Genomic DNA, 19,031 nt, shown 5'->3' with positions numbered 1-19,031 from the left:
TCACCCGCAGGTCATCAGCAGAATGGGGGGTTCCCAGTACGTCTTCCAGCGATCCACTTTGGGGAAGACCCCCACCCCCTCCATACCGAGAAGCTCCCTGTCCGTGCCGGTCGGACCCCGACATCCTCTCGGGCAAGGCCAACCCGCGGGCGACCAGACTGTGGACTTGAGATCGGAATGTGTGACCTGTTCCCTAAAGCTAGATTCCCCTGGGCAAGGAAATGTTCCCAATGGATAGTCTAATGCTCTGAATTCCCAGGCCCCATTCAGCAACAAGTTAAATAGATTCTGTGCACTAACCCTTAAATAAATGCCCCGTCCCCACACCGTGCCCAGCCTCTTCCTGCCCAAACCCCCCCACCCGGACGGACCCCTCCCATCTCTCCATCTTCTAGTTATCCAGGCCAGGGTTTGCCTGCGACAGCATCCTAATAGTCCACAGCCCCTCTTTCTGCCACGTGGCACTCCACGGTTATAGTTCTCTGCAGATTCTTCTGACCCGAGGCAGTGGTGCCCCATGACCTTCATGGGGCTCAGAACCAATTTCCTCTGATGCCCCAAGGAGCCCCAAACCATTGCCCCAGCGGAGTTCCATGCATGTGTGTGCTTGGGTGTTTTGGGGGTGGGGGTTGCCCGGCATCCGCCCCCTTCTCTCTTGCGGATACCGTGGAGTGGACTGTGAAACTTTCCCCTGGGTGGTGATGGCCGGGGAAGCATGCAATGCCTACGGGGCCGGGGACAGTTTTTTCTCCCCACTGCCTGTCCCAGCCAGCCTCAAGGGCAGAGGGAAAGTCCGGGCATCTGGAGGTGACCCGTTTGCGGGCCACTGTTCTCCCACTCCTAGGTGGATTCCTGGAGAGGCCTCTCCTCGGAAGGCCAAATCACAGCTCTATCAGGGCTGCCTCGGGAGGTGGTGGGCTGTGGGAGCTGCAGAGAAGGGCCAGATCTGGGATCAGGGGCACTGGGGAGAGGCTACGCCTCTCTTGGTCCCCGAATGTGGTTACGGAACCCCTCCCGTTCTTTTCTCAGTCCCCTCTCTGGCAGGAGCCCAGAGCACTGCAGACCCGGTCTCTCTTTCTCCTTCTTAACCCCGGCCCGGAGGTGGTGGCAGTGGTGGAGGAGGCTGGGGCTGAGTGGGGCTGACCAGGACCATGGAACAAAGCCCAGGCCAAACTGGGAGCCGGGGATTACTGACACCCAGCGCCCTCCCTGCCGAACTAAAGCCAGGGGAGACTTCATTCCCCCTTTGCCCGTTTTTTCCGGCTCCACCCCTGGGGAAGAGAGGTGCCCCCAGATCACTGCTCTGGACCCTCCTCCCCTCCCAGCTCAATGGCCCTCAGTGTTCCTGGTCCAGGCCTGATTCCTTCACCACAGGGACCTCTTGGCCAGGGCGAGGAGGTTTAGAAGCTGGCACTGGAGACCTTGCCTGTTCATCTCGATGAGGCAGCCGCTCACCTGGGGAGGGAGAGGGATGGAAGAACCAGGGGGAGGAAGAGGAGGAGGGGCGGGAGCAGGCCGAGGCTCTCAGGACGAGGGGGCCAGAGGAACTCTGACCTTTTGGTGTCTCTGGCTCCCAGGGGGGGCTCAGACCCAGTACTGGTTGTTTTTGAGGGCGGGGTTGGGGGTCCGACAGAACTGCAGCAGCTCGGGGTCCTGCTGCCCGCCGGCCTCCCGGCCTTTGGGCGGCACAGGCGTCAGGGGGATGCCCTGGCCGGGGTCAGTCTTGCGGAACATCTCCTGGTCGGGGACGGTGCCGTTACGAGGCTTGGCGGAGATGCCCTGCACGTTGTGCTGGCCTGTCTTGTTGCGCTTGCGGAGGTAGAAGAGCAGGGGGAGGATTAGGGCCAGGAGCAGCAGGATAAGGCAGATGGGGATGATCACGCTGAACATGTTGGCCTCAACGAAGCGGAGAAAAGAGCCCCTTTGAGTCGGCGAGGGCTCGGTCGTGACGTCCTGGCCCCGCCAGCCAGTGGGGGGCACGTCCGGCTGCCCGGTGTGGGCCGTGGGCCTCTCCGGCCCCTTGGGCCCTGAGACAGTTCGAGAGGCAGTGTCCTCCTGGGGTGGGCGGGGGACCCCACTGGGCCCAGCCGCCTGGGGCCCACGCAGCAGCTGGACACCATAGGGCCGGGAGGAGTTGTAGGGTTCAGTGGCAAAGGCCAGAGAGACGACAGCGGGAGGGACCCCCCGGGCGGTCAGCTCCAGCGTGATGCTGTCGTCCTGGGAGGTGGGGCTGCCCTCCTCCGCTTCTGCCAGCTCCAGCCCGATCAGGCCCTCTTCCAGGTCCTTCTGGGTGAAGGCGTCCAGCGGTGTGCCCCCCGAGGCTCTCACTAGCTGCCCGTTCCGGGGCGCCTGCAGCACCCGGAACCCAGGCACGCTCCCCGTGAGGTTGGCCAGCTCACTGGCATCCAGGACCCCCCGGTCCACCCGGAGGGTGGTGCCCCGGGGCCACGATGCCCCTTGCCTCACCCAGACCAGGGGCCGGACTGTGAGGTTGAGCGCGGCTGAGCCGTTGGCCCCCCGGGCCCTCACCAGGAGGCCAAATGCGTCCTGGGCCGAAGTGAAGTTGGTGAAGGTGAAGGCCACCTCGCCCCAGTCCACCTGCCTCTGGCTGAAACCTTCCACGGGCCGTCCGCCCACCATAAGTAGGCCGAACCGGGGTCCTTCCGTGATGCGGTAGAAGGCGTCTGGCTCTTCCTGGTCGGAGGTGGCGAGGAGGTGGTCCCGGGTCAGCGGGGCCTGGTTCAGGCCCTGTGGCACCTCCAGCGGGGTGCGGCTGACCACGGTGATGGCGGTGGGGAGCACGAGAACGGTCAGGGTGGCGGGGACCGGGGGGCTGGCACCATCTGAAACACTCAGCTGGAAGGAGCCCTCAGAGCTGCTGCCGTTGGCGACAAACACCAGCAGGCCGGCGTCCACGTCTGCCTGGGTGAAGTGGCTCAGGGGCGTCCCCGGGTCTCCCGCCGGCGCCAAGAAGCCACCGAGGGGCCCCCTTCGGACCTGGTACTGGATCTCTTCGGGGGTGGAGTCGGGGTCCACGACGCTCAGGTGGTCTCGGGAGAGGACCGCCCAGGACCCCCGGAGGACCTGCAGCGGGGAGGCCTCCTGTGGCCAGGGGGGCTTCTCGTTGACGTCTCTCACGGTGATGTTGAAGGCCTCGGCCACCGTGGCCCCGGGCTCGGCCTCGGGAGGCTGGCCGGACCCCCGTGCCCCGGCTCTGAGCTGGGCCCGGAAGCGGAAGCGGTCTGGTTGGGTTCCCCCACCCCTGTGGGTGTAGGCCAAGCGCCCCGCGGCCAGGTCCGACTGCAGGAAGTACGGGCGGCTGGGGCCGAGGGCCTCCCCGGCCACCGAGAGCTCCCCGTGGGCCGGGAATTCGGTCACCAGGAAGACCACGTCGTGGGTCGGTCTCTGGGATTTGGGGAGGCCGGCCAGGAGGTTAGATGCATCCAACGCTACCTGGTTGATCTCTGCGCTTTGACCTTCTGGGACCCAGAGTCCTGAGAGGCAAGGAGAACCAGAGTCAGTGGGTGATGATCTCAGCCAACTCATCTTTGGCCGGGGGAGGCGGGGACCGCTCAAAGGGACTAAATGCAGAGCACCGTGCTATATGCTTGGGGGAGTATATCGTTGTTATCATTATGATTTTAATGATGATGATGATTATTATATCTGTTAAGTGCTTTCGATGTGCCAAGCCCTATACTAAGTGCTGGGGTAGATGCAAGTTAATAATAATGATGGTATTTGTTAAGCGCTTACTATGTATAAGCACTGTTCTAAGGTTGGACATCGTGGGACTCACAGTCTAAGTAGGCGGGAGAACGGGTATTGATTCCCATTTTACAGCTGAGGAATCCAAGGCCCAGAGAAGTTAAAAGAGTTGCCCAAATTCACACAGAAGACAAGAGGCAGAACTGGAAATAGAACCCAGGTCCTCTGACTCCCAGACGTGGGCTCTTTCCACTAGGCCCTGCTGCTAGATTTGGAAGGCAAGATGGAGAAAAGACATGGGCACCAAGGAGTTGGAAGTGGGAAGGGATATGGAGAGAGGAGAGAAGGAACTGTGGGGAAGGCAAGAAGGATGGAAAAAAGTGATAAGAAAAAACTGGGGAGGAGGGGCATCTTCTTGCCTACCATCTGAGTCCAGGGAGGGAGTAAATCCTACTCTGACTCAGTCCACACAGGGGACCTTGGGCTTTCTGGGGAGCCTACTGTTCTCGGAGTCCGGGGCGAGGGCTGAGACAGCACCGGTGGCTCCCCGACTCCTCCCCTCCCCACTTGTTTGAAGACAACCATCTCCAGCCCCAGGGATGTCAGGTGGTCCGACCCTCCCTCTCTGAGGCCTCTCTTTCCCTTCACCTTCGTTCCTCCACAGGCGGGTGGCCCGCTGGGGGCAGTTGGCCTCGAAAGACACCGTCACAGGCAGGCTGATGAAGAGGCTGCGGGCCGGCGGAGACGACACCCGGAGGCCCAGGGCATCCTCGGAGAGCCAGAAAGGTTCCGGGGGCATATCGTGCTCATAAAAGATCATCCCAGAGTCCACCTGTGAGGGAAGGAGAAGCCACGTTGCGGTTTGGGTGATGGTCGGGAAAAAGGCACCGGAATTGGGGAGCCAGTGGCCCAAGGGGCGACGGGACTGGTTGTAAATGAGTGCTCTCACTTCATCTCCCGCCCATCTTCTAATTCCCCCTCACAGGTCTCCTCCCTGGCCCCCTTCCCCAAGCTTCCCACTGGCCGGCTGGTGGGCTGGTATGTTGGCGGGCTCGTTGGCTGGCAGGATGGCTGCAGCCCCTCAGGGCCAAGGCCGGTGCTCGGAGCCATACCAAATCCTGCTCCGGGGAGGGTGATGAGCAGGCCTGCCCTGAGTGGACACATCCCCAGAATAGGGCAGGAGTTGCCGTTCTCTTGGCCAGCCTTGGGCAGTCTGCAAATGGCGCCTGCCCAATCTGCTTTGGGAATCAATCAATCTGTCAATCAATGGCATTTATTGAGCACTTAATGTGTGCAAAGCACTGTAATAACAGGAAGGAATTAAGGAGTAGTAGCAGCAATAATATTTATTAAGCACTTATTCTGTGCAGAGAACTGTACTATCAAGAGGGAATCAAGAAGTAGTAGTAGTAGTAGTAATAGTATTTATTAAGCTCTCACTGTGCAAAGCACTGTACTAACAGGAGGGAATATAGTAGTAGTAACAGTTAGTAGTATTCATTAAGTGTTTATTGTGTGTACAGCTCTGTACTAAGCACTGGGAGAGAATACCCAGGTAATAATATTAATAATAATGATAGCATTTGTTAAGTGCTTACTATGTGCCGAACACTGTTCTAAGAGCTGGGATAGATACAAGATAAGTAGGTTGTCCCACATGGGGCACACAGTCTTCACCCCCATTTTACAGATAAGGTAACTGAGGCACAGAGAAGCTAATTGGCTTGCCCAAGGTCACCCAGCAGACAAGTGGCGGAGCAGGGATTAGAACCCACATCCTCTGACTCCCAAGCCAGTGCTCTTTCCACTAAGCCACACTGCTTCTCATAATGTTATTTATTAAGGACTGATTATGGGCAGGGAGCTGTACTAAGCGCTGGGAAAGACTACACACGTGGGAATTAGACGTGATCTGCAAAAGATTGGGCTGGCTCATCTGGCACCCGGGCTAATCTGGATGGTCTCTACCCCATGTCCCGGGACCTTGCGTGCTACAGGTTTCTGGCCCCCTTGTTCTTGCTGTTAGTCAGCCTGGAACACCATAGGCAGCCCAGCCTTCTAGGACTGTGATGTCAAAGGCGTCATGGCAACCCGATCGGTTGCCACAGCAACCTGCTGAATATTTCATTGGGTGAGAGAGTGGGGGGCGGGGAGGAATGGAGCCTGTTGAATGGGACGGTTTTCGCCCGTGTGGGCTGGGATGCTGCAGATGGCCCCAGAGGCATCTGAAAAGATCCAATTCAGAAAAGAAAGGGAGGGGATGCAGGGGCCAGATCCCAGGCCAGGCAGCTCGGGAAGCCAATTAAACCAGAACGAGGGGCAGTTGGAGACTCGTGGGGTGCGGGGCCTTGGCAGCCCCCATAGCTTCCCTCAAAGAGGGACCGGCCACAGGACTTCAGGTTGATCCTGGGAAGCCGCCTGAAGCCTGAGGAGGGCACACGTACATGTCTGCGCTCGTATTTTTTTTTAAATGATATTTGTTAAGCACTTACTATGCACCAGGCACTGTACTCAGTGCTGGGATAGATAGATACAGGATAATTAGATTGCACAGTCCATGTCCCACATGGGACTCACAGTCTTAATCCTCATTTTACGGATGAGGTAACTGAGAAAGCACTGAGAAGCAGCATGGCCTAGTGGAAAGAGCATGGGCCTGGGACTCAGAGGATCTGGGTTCTAAACCCAGTTCCGCCAGATAATAATAATAATAATGATGGCATTTATTAAGTGCTTACTATGTGCAAAGCACTGTTCTAAGCGCTGGGGAGGTTACAAGGTGATCAGGTTGTCCCACGGGGGGCTCATAGTCTTCATCCCCATTTTACAGATGAGGTCAGTGAGGCCCAGAGAAGTTAAGTGACTTGCCCAAAGTCACACAGCTGAGAATTGGTGGAGCCGAGATTTGGACCCATGACCTCTGACTCCAAAGCCCATGCTCTTTCCACTGAGCCATGCTGCTTCTCATACCTGCTATGTGACCATGGGCAAGTCACTTCCCTTCTCTGTGCCCCAGTTCCCTCATCAACAAAATGGGGATTCACTACCTGTTCTCTCTCTTACTTAAACTGTGAGCTCCACATAGGACCTGATTAACTCGTATCTATCCCAGCACTTGGTACAGTACTTGGCACACAGTAAGCGCTTAACAAATACCATAATTATTACTATGAAGTGACTTGCTCAAGGTCGCACAGCAGACAAGTGGCAGAGCTGGGACTAGAACCCAGGTCCTCTGATTTCCAGGCCCGGGCTCTTGGAAATAATTAGGCCTATGCAGCTTCTCACTTTCTGTGTGGGCGGGTATAAATGAATTTGCATAGATAAATAGGCAGGGGAATGGATAAACAGTATGTGCACCTATGTCACGAGGATGGACAGGGCTGTGACACTGGAAAAAAAACACGAGGATAAGAATTAGCATCCCTGGCTCTCAAGGGGCTCACAATCTGAGAATGGAGGTAAGAAGAAGGAGCTGGTGACGGAAACCTAACAAAAGTTGAAACAATAAGACCACATCCGAGCAAGTAAAAGGCTAAAAACAAGGAGAGTGATGAGGTATGGCAGCTGGAGGAACAGAGCCGGAGAAGTTACAGGCTTCTCGTGGTTCAGAGTTTTACAGCCATGGCCTTTCTGAGGCTCTAAAAGTCGAGAAGCCCTTCCGCAATTGCTGATATCCCGCCTTCTGGCCCGGGAAGAAGGAACAGATGGGAGCGGAGGGATGGGAGAGGGAAAGTGGAAGGGATCACTGTCCTCACCTCAGCCTGAGTGAAGTTGATCAGCTCTCCCCTCTCTCTACCCAACCTGGAATTCACCAGCCGGCCCAGTCTTGGAGGCTGCTCTACGCTGAACAGTAACTGGTGGGCGTCCGTCCCTTCATTGGTCTCTGCTTTCAGGTTTTGGCTGGTGATGGGCTGAAAGGTTCCTGAGAGGATGAAAACCCACGGCAGTGGCTAATCAGAGCTCTGCCCTAAGTTCCCTGAGGAAGGGTGGCTCTGGGGCCGGGCTCAGAAACCCTCTCCCCAACCCAGGGACACACCCACCTGGGCAGACCATCAGGGCCTGGATGCTTCCTGCGGTGATGTGTAACTGCTTCTGGGCCTTCACAGAGAAGAAGTGCCCCGGGGAGATGTTTTCTCCATCGGAAACATCAAAACGGAAGCCGCCCTCCAGGGATCCTGGGGAAAGGCAGAATGGAAAGTCGGTTAAGGAGTCTGCCCGGAGAAGAAGTTGGGGGTTTGAGGGAAGAAAGTGAATACTGCATTCTGCTTAGAGAGAGACGGGGGAACGAAAGTCAGAGGGATCTGGGATTCCTTTGCTCACCTAACACCAACCTACTCATTGTGCTTCACTCTGGTCTTTCACCAACGACCCCTCGCTTACTTCCTGCTTCTTGCTGGTACTTTCCTTTTTCTCTACAGGGTGCTTTTCAGGAGACAATGACTGCTTCTTTCCCGTTGATCGAGGAAGAATGGGAAACCTGTATTTATCCATCACCACGTGCAAGGTATTGAGAAAAGTCTGGACACCAACCACATCTTCTCTAGAAATCTTCTCTTCTCTAATCACATCTTCTCTAGAAATCCTTCCCCGATTAATGTTGTTTCATCTCTCTCCCCTATTTCCCTCTGTACTGCATTACCTATGTGCTTATGCACCCCACAAGGGCTTATTTGGTTGCTCCCTCCTTTCTGTAATTTATTTTAATGTCTGTCTCCCCTGATAGAGTGTAACTTCCTTTTTTTAATGGTACTTGTTAAGCGCTCACTCAGGCACTGTACTACGTGCTGGAGTAGATTAAAGATAATCAGGTTGGATAAGGGTCTCTGTCCCACCTTGGGGCTCACAGTCAAAGCTGGAGGGAGAACAGGTTTTTAATCTCCATGATACAAAGGAGGAAACTGCGGCCCACGGTAATTAAATGACTCCCCCAAGGTCACACAGCAGACAAATTGTAGAGCTGAGATGAGAATCCAGGCCCTCTGATTCCCAGGGCCATGCTGTTTCTTCTCCTTGAGGTAGAGATCATGTCTTCTTATTTTATTGCACGCTCTCAAGTGCTTAGTACAGTGTTCTGCCCAGAGTAAGTGCTCAATAAATGCCATTGATTGATTGTGAGGAAGGGAGGTAGACTCCATTTGGGAAGAAAATCAGAGAGATGGGTTGCCCCTTCTGGAGGGTAAGAAAACTCCTTTCTGCTGCGATATGGAGGGATTTAAGGGGATTTAAGGGAGGGCTGGCTTGACCCAATTTGGGGTCCCCTCACCAGCCCTGACCATTCCCCAGCTTAGCCTCAGCTTCTCCTCACAGCCCCGGACGACCCCCCTCGCGCCGCCACCGCCCCGTTACTCTTGTCCGGACCAACCTTCATGCGCGAACTGCACAAGTCCACTATTTATCTGCGCCTGAGTGAACTGCCGGACCTCGTTGCTAGGAGACGACCTCAGCAGGACCTTCCCATTGGTAGGCTGCTCAATGGTGTAAAGCAAGTCCTCAGGCGGGGAGTCCTCGTCCTCGCTCCTCAGCATCTCGGGGGTGATGGCCACGGTGGTGCCTTCCCACATCTAGAGACACATTCCACACGTTACCAAACTGGCAACTCGCCTGACTTTCCCAAAGGGGTGGGAGCGAATTCTCATCGGTGGATGGAGATCATGTGCTTCAGCCAATATAAACAGAGCCTCTGGTTTTACTCAGCTGCTTTCACCTGAGCATCGCCTAGTGGAAAGAACACGGGCCTGGAGCGTCAGAGGACCTGAGTTCTAATCCCAGCTCTAGCACTTGTCTGTCATCTGACCTTGGACAAGTCACTTCACTTCTCTCTGCCTCAGTTATCTCTTCTGTAAATGGGGATTAAGACTGTGAGCCCTATGAAGGACAGAGACCGTGTCCTACCTGACCATCTTGTATCTACCTCAGCGCTTAGTACAGTGCCTGGCACATAATAAACACTTAACAAATACCACAATTACTATTATTGCCTTTAGACTGAAAGCTCCTTATTGTAAGTATGTGCTCAATAAATACTACTGATTAATCTGCTGATTGATTGACCACCCCAACATCCTGGTGAAGCAGGAGGCCAGCTCTTCAGTTGCCATTTCACAAGTGGGAGAGCAGTCCCAGTGTGTGAAAGGCAGAGCTGGGAAAAGAACATGGGTGTTCTGATTCCCAGTCCACCATCCTAACACCCGGACCTCGCTGACTGGGTCCAATCAACATCATGCCAGGGAAGTCAGGGGAGGAAGGCTATATGTTTGGTTTTTCCTTTTGGGCCTTTAAAACCATGAAATCCTCCTAATTCTCTTCCTCTCCCTCCTCCTCCTCCTCCTCCTCCTCTTCCTACTCATCTTTGTGGTGGTATTAGGGGTAGAAATAAAGACCTGGAGATGGTGGAGTGAGGTAGCCGGCTCCCCCAACCTGGCAGAATATGAGCTCCACTGTGGTCCACCGTCCAACAGTCTTTCGTTGGGCTAGTCATATTAGAAGGACCTAAGGAGGGATAGCTGGACCCTCACTGAGCAGATAAATATGGAAATAAAAAAGGCCTTTTCCTCAGTCAAAGGGGCAAGGAGATACCAAGATGGAGAGTCGAGGAAGTTTGCTGCTTCAGATATGGTGGGGGTTTGCTGGAGATCAGCGTGGCTTAGTGGAAAGAACACGAGGTTGGGAGTCAGAGGACGTGGGTTCTAGTCCCGACTCCTCCACTTGTCTGCTGTGTGACCTTGGGCAAACACTTAACTTCTCTGCACCTCAGTTACCTCATCTGTAAAATGGGGATTAAAACCGTAAACCCCAGGTGGGACAATCTGATGACAATCGGATTACCCCAGTGCTTACAACAGTGTCTGGCACAAAGTAAGAGCTTAAAAAATACCGTAATTATTATTATCACCCTGTTAAGACTGTAGACTATAAGTTCCTTGTGGGCAGGGAAAGTGTCTACCAACTCTGTTATATTGTACTCTCCCAGGTGCTTAGTTCAGTGTTCTGCACACAATAAACACTCGGTAAATATGATTGATTGACTGACGGCATCTTGCCAGCTCTTTGGAAAGGCTGTTTGGTGAGAATCAGAGGACAAGAAGGGCAAAGTGGGGCACACAGCAGAATGCACATAGTAAACGCTTAACAAATGCCATTATTATTATTATTATTATTGTTAAACAGAAAGAAGAGAGGGCATTGGCATGGATATGAGGAGCAGGGCTGCTGTTTCCACTGGTCTGGGCCAACCCCGTCCCCAGGGCCTGTCAATCAGAGATCTCCTGGGTTCCCTCTGGGAGCCTCTGGAAGCCACTGGGGTTTTGGCGGAGGGAGAGGCCTGGTAAAATCCCTGGCCTGGGGCCTTGCTCTCTGCCAGCTCCTCGGTCTCTGTGGCAACAGCTGAGTGGGTGGGAAGCTCATTCCATCCCTCAGATGAGCCTCAAGTGGAGGCCCTGGCCAGGCCGGGTTGAGGCCCCAGACGGCTCCTTGTCTGGGTTTGTGTGGGACGTGGGAGCAGGGAAGACAGGAACCAGCGGGCAGGGGAGAGAAGAGAGGGGAGAGGTGACTGGCCCCTGTCTAAGTGACTCCGTTTTACCTCTTGAAAAACTCCCCCCTTGCGGTGTCAGTTGGCTAGAGTGTGGGTCACTTCCTGTCTCGGACATCCAGCCTGGGTGTGGCTGGAAAACGATTCCCTGGGAAGAGTCCAGGGCCGCGGTGGAGGCTGGGCACACCCAGGCAGAGACCAGCCTGTTGTTTTTCCAGGCTGGGCTGGCCCAACCTGGCCCAGTAGAGGCCGGGAGGGAAGCAGAGTGGGAGGAGAAGGTCGGGGATCGGGGGAGATTTTCTGTGCATTTTGACATCACACAGATGGAATTAGCCAGCCACTCCGGTTTTAGAGTCAGCTGCTCTGGGCTTTTGGGGGAACAGAATGACAAGGACTGGATCACCTCTTGGGCTTCTGCAATAACATGGAAGAAGCTTCTGCCCATTTTTCAGATGAGGGGGATTGAGGCTGTTGGCCAGCTGGCCACTCCTCTGAGCTTCCACTGTTTGGTGGAACCTGGAACCTGGGTGAGCCTGGCTGTCAGGGTCCTCAGCTTTCCAGGCCCGTGGATGACTCTGAAGTGGTAGTCGGACAAATGTATGTGACTCCTAGACCAGAGAAGATTCTGGGACACCTACTTGACTCTAACAACAGGGGCCAATTCCTTCTCTCTGATGCCTGGGTGATATGCAGGCAGGGAGGCAAGTTATTTCTGCTAGTGCTCTGCACACATTAAGCGCTCAATAAATACCAGTAATTGATGGGTAGACTGTAAGCTCCTTGTGAGGGGGGAACATGTCTACCAACTCTTCTATTTTGTATTCTCCCAAATGATTAGTTCAGTGCTATGCACACCATAAATGCTAATAAACACTACTGATTGATTACTAGACGGCAAGCTACGTGTGGGAAGAGAACACCTCTACCAATTCTATTACTTTGTACTCCTCCAAGTGCTTAGTACAGTGCGCTACACAAAGTAAGCATTCAATAAGTACAACTGATTAGTACAGTGCTTTGCACATAGTAAGAGCTTAATAAATGCCATCATTATTCTTAACTGATTAATTGCATGGAGAGGAATGGAACTCGGTAAGGGAAAGCTGCTGGCTGGAGAAAAATTCATACTCACGGGGACCCAGCTGGTTCTCCCAAGTCAGTGACTGGTTGGGGTCCGGGGAGAGGGACGATGAGGAGAGGAGGGGAAAGCTTTCAATGCCCCCAGGGAAAGCGTGGCCTGGCCAGCCCTGCCCCCTTGGACAGCAACCTTTCAAAGTGCCCCGTGGACCTGTGGGTTTGGAGTGGGACTTTAATAATAATAATAATAATAATAATAATGATAATAATGGCATTTGTTAAGTGCTTACTATATGTGAAACACTAAGAATTGGGGGGGATACAACGTGATCAGGTTGCCCCATGTGGGGCTCACAGTCAATCCCCATTTTACAGATGAAGGAACTGAGGTTCAGAGAAGTTAAGTGACTTGCCCAAGGTCACCAGCAGATGTGTGGCAGAGCCGGGATTAGAACCCATGACCTCTGACTCCCAAGCCCGTGCTCTTGTCGCTGAGCCACACTGCCTCTCAAAATAACGGGCTCATGTGGTCAGGGAACATGTCTACCAGCTCTGTTGTAATAATAATGGCGGCATTTGTTAAGCGCTTACTATGTGCCAAGCACTGTTCTAAGCGGCAGGGGTGGGGGAATACAAGGTGATCAGGTTGTACCACGTGGGGCGCACAGTCTTAATCCCCATTTTACAGATGAGGTAACTGAGGCACAGGGAAGTGAAGTGACTTGCCCAAAGTCACCCAGCTGACAAGTGGCAGGGCTGGGATTTGAACCCATGACTTCTGGCCCCAAGCCCAGGCTCCTTCCACTGAGCCACCCTGCTTCTCTCGAGCTAGGCTGTCCATCAGCTGGCATCTTGATGATGATGATGATGATGATCTCCTTCCCCTCCCCACAGCACCTGTATATATGCTTGTACAGATTTATTTCTCTATTTATTTTACTTGTACATATTTACTATTCTATTTATTTTGTTAATGATGTGCATTTAGCTTTAATTTTATTTGCTCTGATGACTTGACACCTGTCCACATGTTTTGTCGTCTGTATCCCCCTTCTAGACTGAGCCCGTTGTTGGGTAGGGACCGTCTCTATATGTTGCCAACTTGTACTTCCCAAGCGCTTAGTACAGTGCTCTGCACACAGTAAGCGCTCAATAAATATGACTGAATGGAGTGGTTCTTCCCCTCTAGACTATTTGCTCGCTGTGGCCAGGGAATGTGTCTGGTAATTGTTATATTGTACTCTTCCCGAGCCCTTAGAACAGTGCTCTGCCCACAGTAAGTGCTCTAAGAATATGACTGACTGACTAACTGACTGCTAAAAGGTACAGTAAGCGCTCAATAAATACGATTGAATAAATGAATGAAAAAGGTTAGACACAGTCCCTGTCCCATTTGGGGCTCACAGTTTAAGTTGGAGAAAGAACAGGCATTGGATCTTTATTTGACAGATGAGGAAGTTGAGGCGCAGAGGAAGTGAAGTGATTTGTTGTGGGCAGGGAGTGTGACTTTATTGTCGTAATGTGCTCCCAAGCACTTAGTGCAGTGCTCTGCACACAGTAAGCGCTCAATAAATGCGACTGAAGTGAATGAATTTGCCAAGGTCACAGAGTAGATAAGTGGTGAAGCCTGGATTAGAACCCAGGTCCCCAGACTCTTAGGCTCTTGGCTCTTTCCCCTAGTCCACACTGCTTTCTTAGAATCACCCAGCACTTCAAGGACCAAGGTGGCACAGGGGCTCTGGTTCCTTAGATCAATCAATCAATCAATCGTATTTATTGAGCGCTTACTGTGTGCAGAGCACTGTACTAAGCACTTGGGAAGTCCAAGTTGGCAACATATAGAGATGGTCCCTACCCAACAGTGGGACTCACAGTCTAGAAGGGGGAGACAGAGAACAAAACCAAACGTATTAACAAAATAAAATACAATAGATATGTACAAGTAAAATAGAGTAATAAATACGTACAAACATATGTACATATATTCATAGATCAATCAATCAATCGTATTTATTGAGCGCTGACTGTGTGCAGAGCACTGTACTAAGCATTTGGGAAGTCCAAGTTGGCAACATATAGAGACGGTCCCTACCCAACAGTGGGCTCACAGTCTAGAAGGGGGAGACAGAGAACAAAGCAAAACGTATTAACAAAATAAAATAAATAGAATAGATATGCACAAGTAAAATAAATAGAGTAATAAATACGTACAAACATATATACATAGATGTTACTCTCCCCACATTATTCTACTCCCTTGAGGAGTCAGGGCAGCCCTAGGGCTTGCCAACCTTAGAATTGGGTTTATGCTTGCAGACGAAGGCAAAAAGGTTGTTTCCAGCAGCAGCAGACATAAAATCCCATCTCCTCCAGGAGATTTCTCATTTTCCCATCCTATATCTCCCCACAACTGCCGCTTCAACCCTTCGCCATCATCTAAATCTCTGAGGACTCACAGGCCCCCGCCACCACATAGCACTTACGTACATATCTCTCTATTCTATTTCTTCTTCCGCGCTGCTGTTTATTTTAGCTTCTATCTCTCTCCTGCTAGATTTTGGAAAGAGCACGGGCGTCTCAGTGACCTCATCTGTAAAATGGGGATTAAGACCGTGAGCCCCACGTGGGACAACCTGATCACCTTGTATCACCAATCGTATTTATTGAGCGCTTACTGTGTGCGGAGCACTGGACTAAGCGCTTGGGAAGTACAAGCTGGCAACGTTTAGAGACAGTCCCTACCCAACAGTGGGCTCACAGTCTAAAAGGGGGAGACAGAGAACAAAACCATACTAACAAAATAAAATAAATAGAATAGATATGTACAAGTAAAATAAATAAATAAATAAATAAATAGAGTAACTACCCCAGAGTTTAGAGCAGTGCTTAAGTAAGCGCTTTACAAATGCTATCACTATTATTATTGTCCTATTAAACAAATTTATCGAGTAAGGGTATTTATCGAGCGCCAACTGGGTGGAATACACAGTGCTAAGCATTTGGGAAGGTTCAACAGAAGCAGAAACCACATTCCTGCCCACAAGAGAGCTTCCATTCTATTGGCAACTCACGCTCTAGGCTCCCTGAGGACAGGGATTATGTCTTTTAGTTCTATTGAATTCTCCCAAGCCCTTAATACGGCGCTCTGTACACAGTAGGTGTTCAATAAATATTAGTGATTGGTGAGTATAGTGTCTGAGAGTTTGTAAAAATAACTCCATAGAGTTGCTCTCATGGAACTCCCCTTGGGTTCAGTGTGGTTTAGGGGCTTGGCAGTCAGAGGCTGTGGGTTCTAATCCCGGCTCCGTCACTTGTCTGTTGTGTGACCTTGGGCGAGCCATTTAACTTCTCCGGGCCTCAGTTACCTCATTTGTAAAATGGGGATGAAGATTGTCCAAGGTGGACAGCCTGATTACCTTGTATCAACCCCAGTGCTTGGCACGTAGTAAGCACTTAACAAATACCGTTATTATTATTATTATTCAGTGCCAACTTGTACTTCCCAAGTGCTTAGCATAGTGCTCTGCACACAGTAAGCGCTCAATAAATACGATTGAATGAGTGAATGGCTAATGAATCTCTGCCTTCTGGCTTTCTCGGGGAGGGATTAGCCAGGGTGGGAAGGGGGGGCGTTCTCCTGAGGTTTCCCCGGGATCGCTCCCATTCAGAAACGAATTAGAGAAGCAGCGTGGCTCAGTGGAAAGAGCCCGGGTTTGGGAGTCAGAGGACGTGGGTTCTAATCCCTGTTCCGTCGTAGGTGTGCTGTGTGACGCTGAGCAAGCTGCTTCACTTCTCTGGGCCTCAGTTATCTCATCTGTAAAATGGGGATTAAGCCCGTGAGCCCCACATGGGACAACCTGCTAACCTTGTATCTACCCCAGCGCTTAGAACAGTGCTTGGAACATAGTAAGAGCTTAACAAATACCATTATTGTCATTATTATGATTATTCTTATTAGAAGCAGTGTGACAGTGGAAAGAGCCCCGGGCTGGGGAGTCAGAGGTCATGGGTTCAAATCCCAGCTCCACCCCTTGTCAGCTGCGTGACTTCGGGCAAGTCACTTCACTTCGCATGGCTCAGTGGAAAGAGCTTTGGAGTCAGAGGTCATGAGTTCGAATCCCTACTCCACCACGTCTGCTGTGTGATCTTGGGCAAGTCACTTAACTTCTCTGGGCCCCAGTTGCCTCATCTGTAAAATGGGGATTAAGACTGTGAGCCCCCCGTGGGACAACCTGATCACCCTTGTAACCTCCCCGGCACTTAGAACAGTGCTGTCCATGTAGTAAGCGCTTAATAAATGCCATTCTTATATTCTTATATTTAATTATTATATATATTATATTCAGAGAAGCAGCGTGGCTCAGGGGAAAGAACCCGGGCTTTGGAGTCAAAGGTCATGGGTTCGAATCCCGACTCCACCACGTCTGCTGTATGACCTTGGGCAATTCACTTAACTTCTCTGAGCCTCAGTGTCCTCATCTGTAAAATGGGGATTAAGACTGTGAACCCACAGGGGACAACCGGATCACTTGGTATCCCCCCCCAGAGCTTAGAACAGTACTTTGCACATAGTAAGCGCTTAACAAATGCCAACATTATTGTTATTATTATTCTGGTACTGCCCAAGCGCTTAGTCCAGTGCTCTGCACACAGTAAGAGCTCAATGTTGGGTAGGGACTGTCTCTAGATGTTGCCAACTTGTGCTGCCCAAGCGCTTAGTCCAGTGCTCTGCACACAGTAAGCGCTCAATAAATACGATTGAATGAATGAATGAATACGATTGAAGGAATGAATGTTCATAGAACTGGGTGATGGGGCTCTGGTGACGTCACGGGGAGGGCGGGGCCTCCCCCCTCCTCCCCCCTCCTCCCCCCTCCTCCCCCCTCCCCTCGGGTGCGGAGCGCCACCGTGTGGCCGGAGCGCGGCGGTGCAGGGCGGCCTCGCGGGGCTCATTCATTCATTCATTCATTCATTCATTCATTCATTCATCCATCCATCCATCCATCCATCCAACTGTATTTATTGAGCGCTCACTGTGTGCAGAGCCCTGGACTAAGCGCTTGGGAAGTCCAAGTCGGCAACAACTAGAGACAGTCCCCCCCCCCCCCCCCCCCACACCCAACAACGGGCTCACAGGCTAGAAGGGGGGAGACAGAAGGCAAAACCAAACATGTGGACGGGTGTCAAGTCATCAGAATAAATGGAGATCAAGCTAGATGCACAGCGTTAACAAAATTAAGAGAACAGTAAATATGTACCAGTAAAATAATCTGTACAAACTTATATGCAGGTGCTGTGGGGTGGGGGAGGAGGTAGGGCCGGGGGGGGATGGGGAGGAGGAGAGGTAAAAGGGGGCTCAGTGTGGGAAGGCCTCCTGGAGGAGGTGAGCTCTCAGTGTAGGGCTTTGAAGGGAGGAAGAGAGCTAGCTTGGCGGATGTGCGGAGGGAGGGCATTCCGGGCCAGGGGGAGGACGTGGGCCGGGGGTTGAAGCCCGCTGAAGAGTATGAGATTTGTCATTGTCATATGTCATTTGTGCCCCCCCCCTCCCCCCCCACCATTTGATACCAAAACTATAACAGATTTTGAACATTTCAGGAGTAAAATTTACTTGAGTTCACTTTTCATCAGCCGCTTTTAGTAATAATAGTAATAATTCCCCTGGCCTGGAATGCCCTCCCTCCCCACATCCGCCAAGCTAGCTCTCTTCCTCCTTTCAAGGCCCTACTGAGAGCTCACCTCCTCCAGGAGGCCTTCCCAGACTGAGCCCCCTCGTTCCTCTCCCCCTCCTCCCCCTCTCCTTCCCCCCCGCCTTACCTCCTTCCCTTCCCAACAGCACCTGTATATATGTTTGTACATATTTATTACTCTATTTTACTTGTACATATTTATTCAATTTATTTTATCTTGTTAATATGTTTTGTTTTGTTCTTTGTCTCCCCCTTCTAGACTGTGAGCCCACTGTTGGGTAGGGACCGTCTCTATATGTTGCCAACTTGTACTTCCCAAGCGCTTAGTACAGTACTCTGCACAAAGTAAGCGCTCAATAAATACGATTGAATGAATGAATGAATTTGTTAAGCGCTTCCTATGTGTCAAGCACTGTTCTAAGCACCGGGGGAGATACAAGGTAATCTGGTTGTCCCACGCGGGGCTCACGGCCTTCATCCCCATTTTACAGATGAGGGAACTGAGGCCCACAGAAGTGAAGCTACTTACCCAAAGTCACACAGCTGACAAGTGGCGGAGCCGGGATTAGAACCCATGACCTCTAACTCCTAAGCCCAGGCTCTTGCCACTGAGCCATGCTGCTTCTCTCGCTTCTTTTAACTTCCATCCGTCAAACACGGGGATTTTATATGGTCTCCGTCTGTTCATAAGAAAGCCAGGAGGATGGCTCGCTCTGGGCCGGCCCAGGAGCAAAGGAAGAGCCTCAGAGCCCGATCGGCGCCCATCATCCTCAACAGAGAGGAGGAAAGGAGGCCGTATGGCCTCCTTTCTGCTACGGGCCTGCTGTGTGATCTTGGTCAAGTTGCTTAACCTCTCTGGACCTCAGTTTCCCCAACTATAAGTTGGGATGAAATGCCTGCCCTCCCTACATTCAAAGCCTTACAGAAGGCATATCTCCTCCAAGAGGCCTTCCCAGATTAAGCCCCACTTTTCCTCATCTCCCACTCCATTCTGCGTCACCCCCACTTGCTCCCTTTACTCTTCCCCC

The 19,031-nt window shown here is 52.2% G+C and overlaps 1 protein-coding gene across 1 annotated transcript in view; it reads right to left on the bottom strand.

Annotated features, from left to right (window-relative positions):
• Window positions 1-378: 378 nt before the first annotated feature.
• Window positions 379-19,031, bottom strand: part of CSPG4 (chondroitin sulfate proteoglycan 4) — a 72,461-nt gene continuing 53,808 nt past the window's right edge. Inside the window, exons 6-10 of the mRNA XM_038767494.1 lie at window positions 9,074-9,272; window positions 7,752-7,886; window positions 7,467-7,633; window positions 4,357-4,540; window positions 379-3,494 (exon numbers count right to left, since the gene is read on the bottom strand). Of these exons, the coding sequence (XP_038623422.1) occupies window positions 1,585-3,494; window positions 4,357-4,540; window positions 7,467-7,633; window positions 7,752-7,886; window positions 9,074-9,272 (2,595 nt within the window). The 3' untranslated portion in view covers window positions 379-1,584. The remainder of the gene's footprint in view (window positions 3,495-4,356; window positions 4,541-7,466; window positions 7,634-7,751; window positions 7,887-9,073; window positions 9,273-19,031) is intronic.

This window comes from Tachyglossus aculeatus, chromosome 26 (assembly GCF_015852505.1).
Source record: "Tachyglossus aculeatus isolate mTacAcu1 chromosome 26, mTacAcu1.pri, whole genome shotgun sequence".
Lineage (NCBI taxonomy): Eukaryota > Metazoa > Chordata > Mammalia > Monotremata > Tachyglossidae > Tachyglossus > Tachyglossus aculeatus.
Note: the sequence above shows the minus strand (reverse complement) of the source record. Positions and strands in the feature narration are given on the sequence as shown.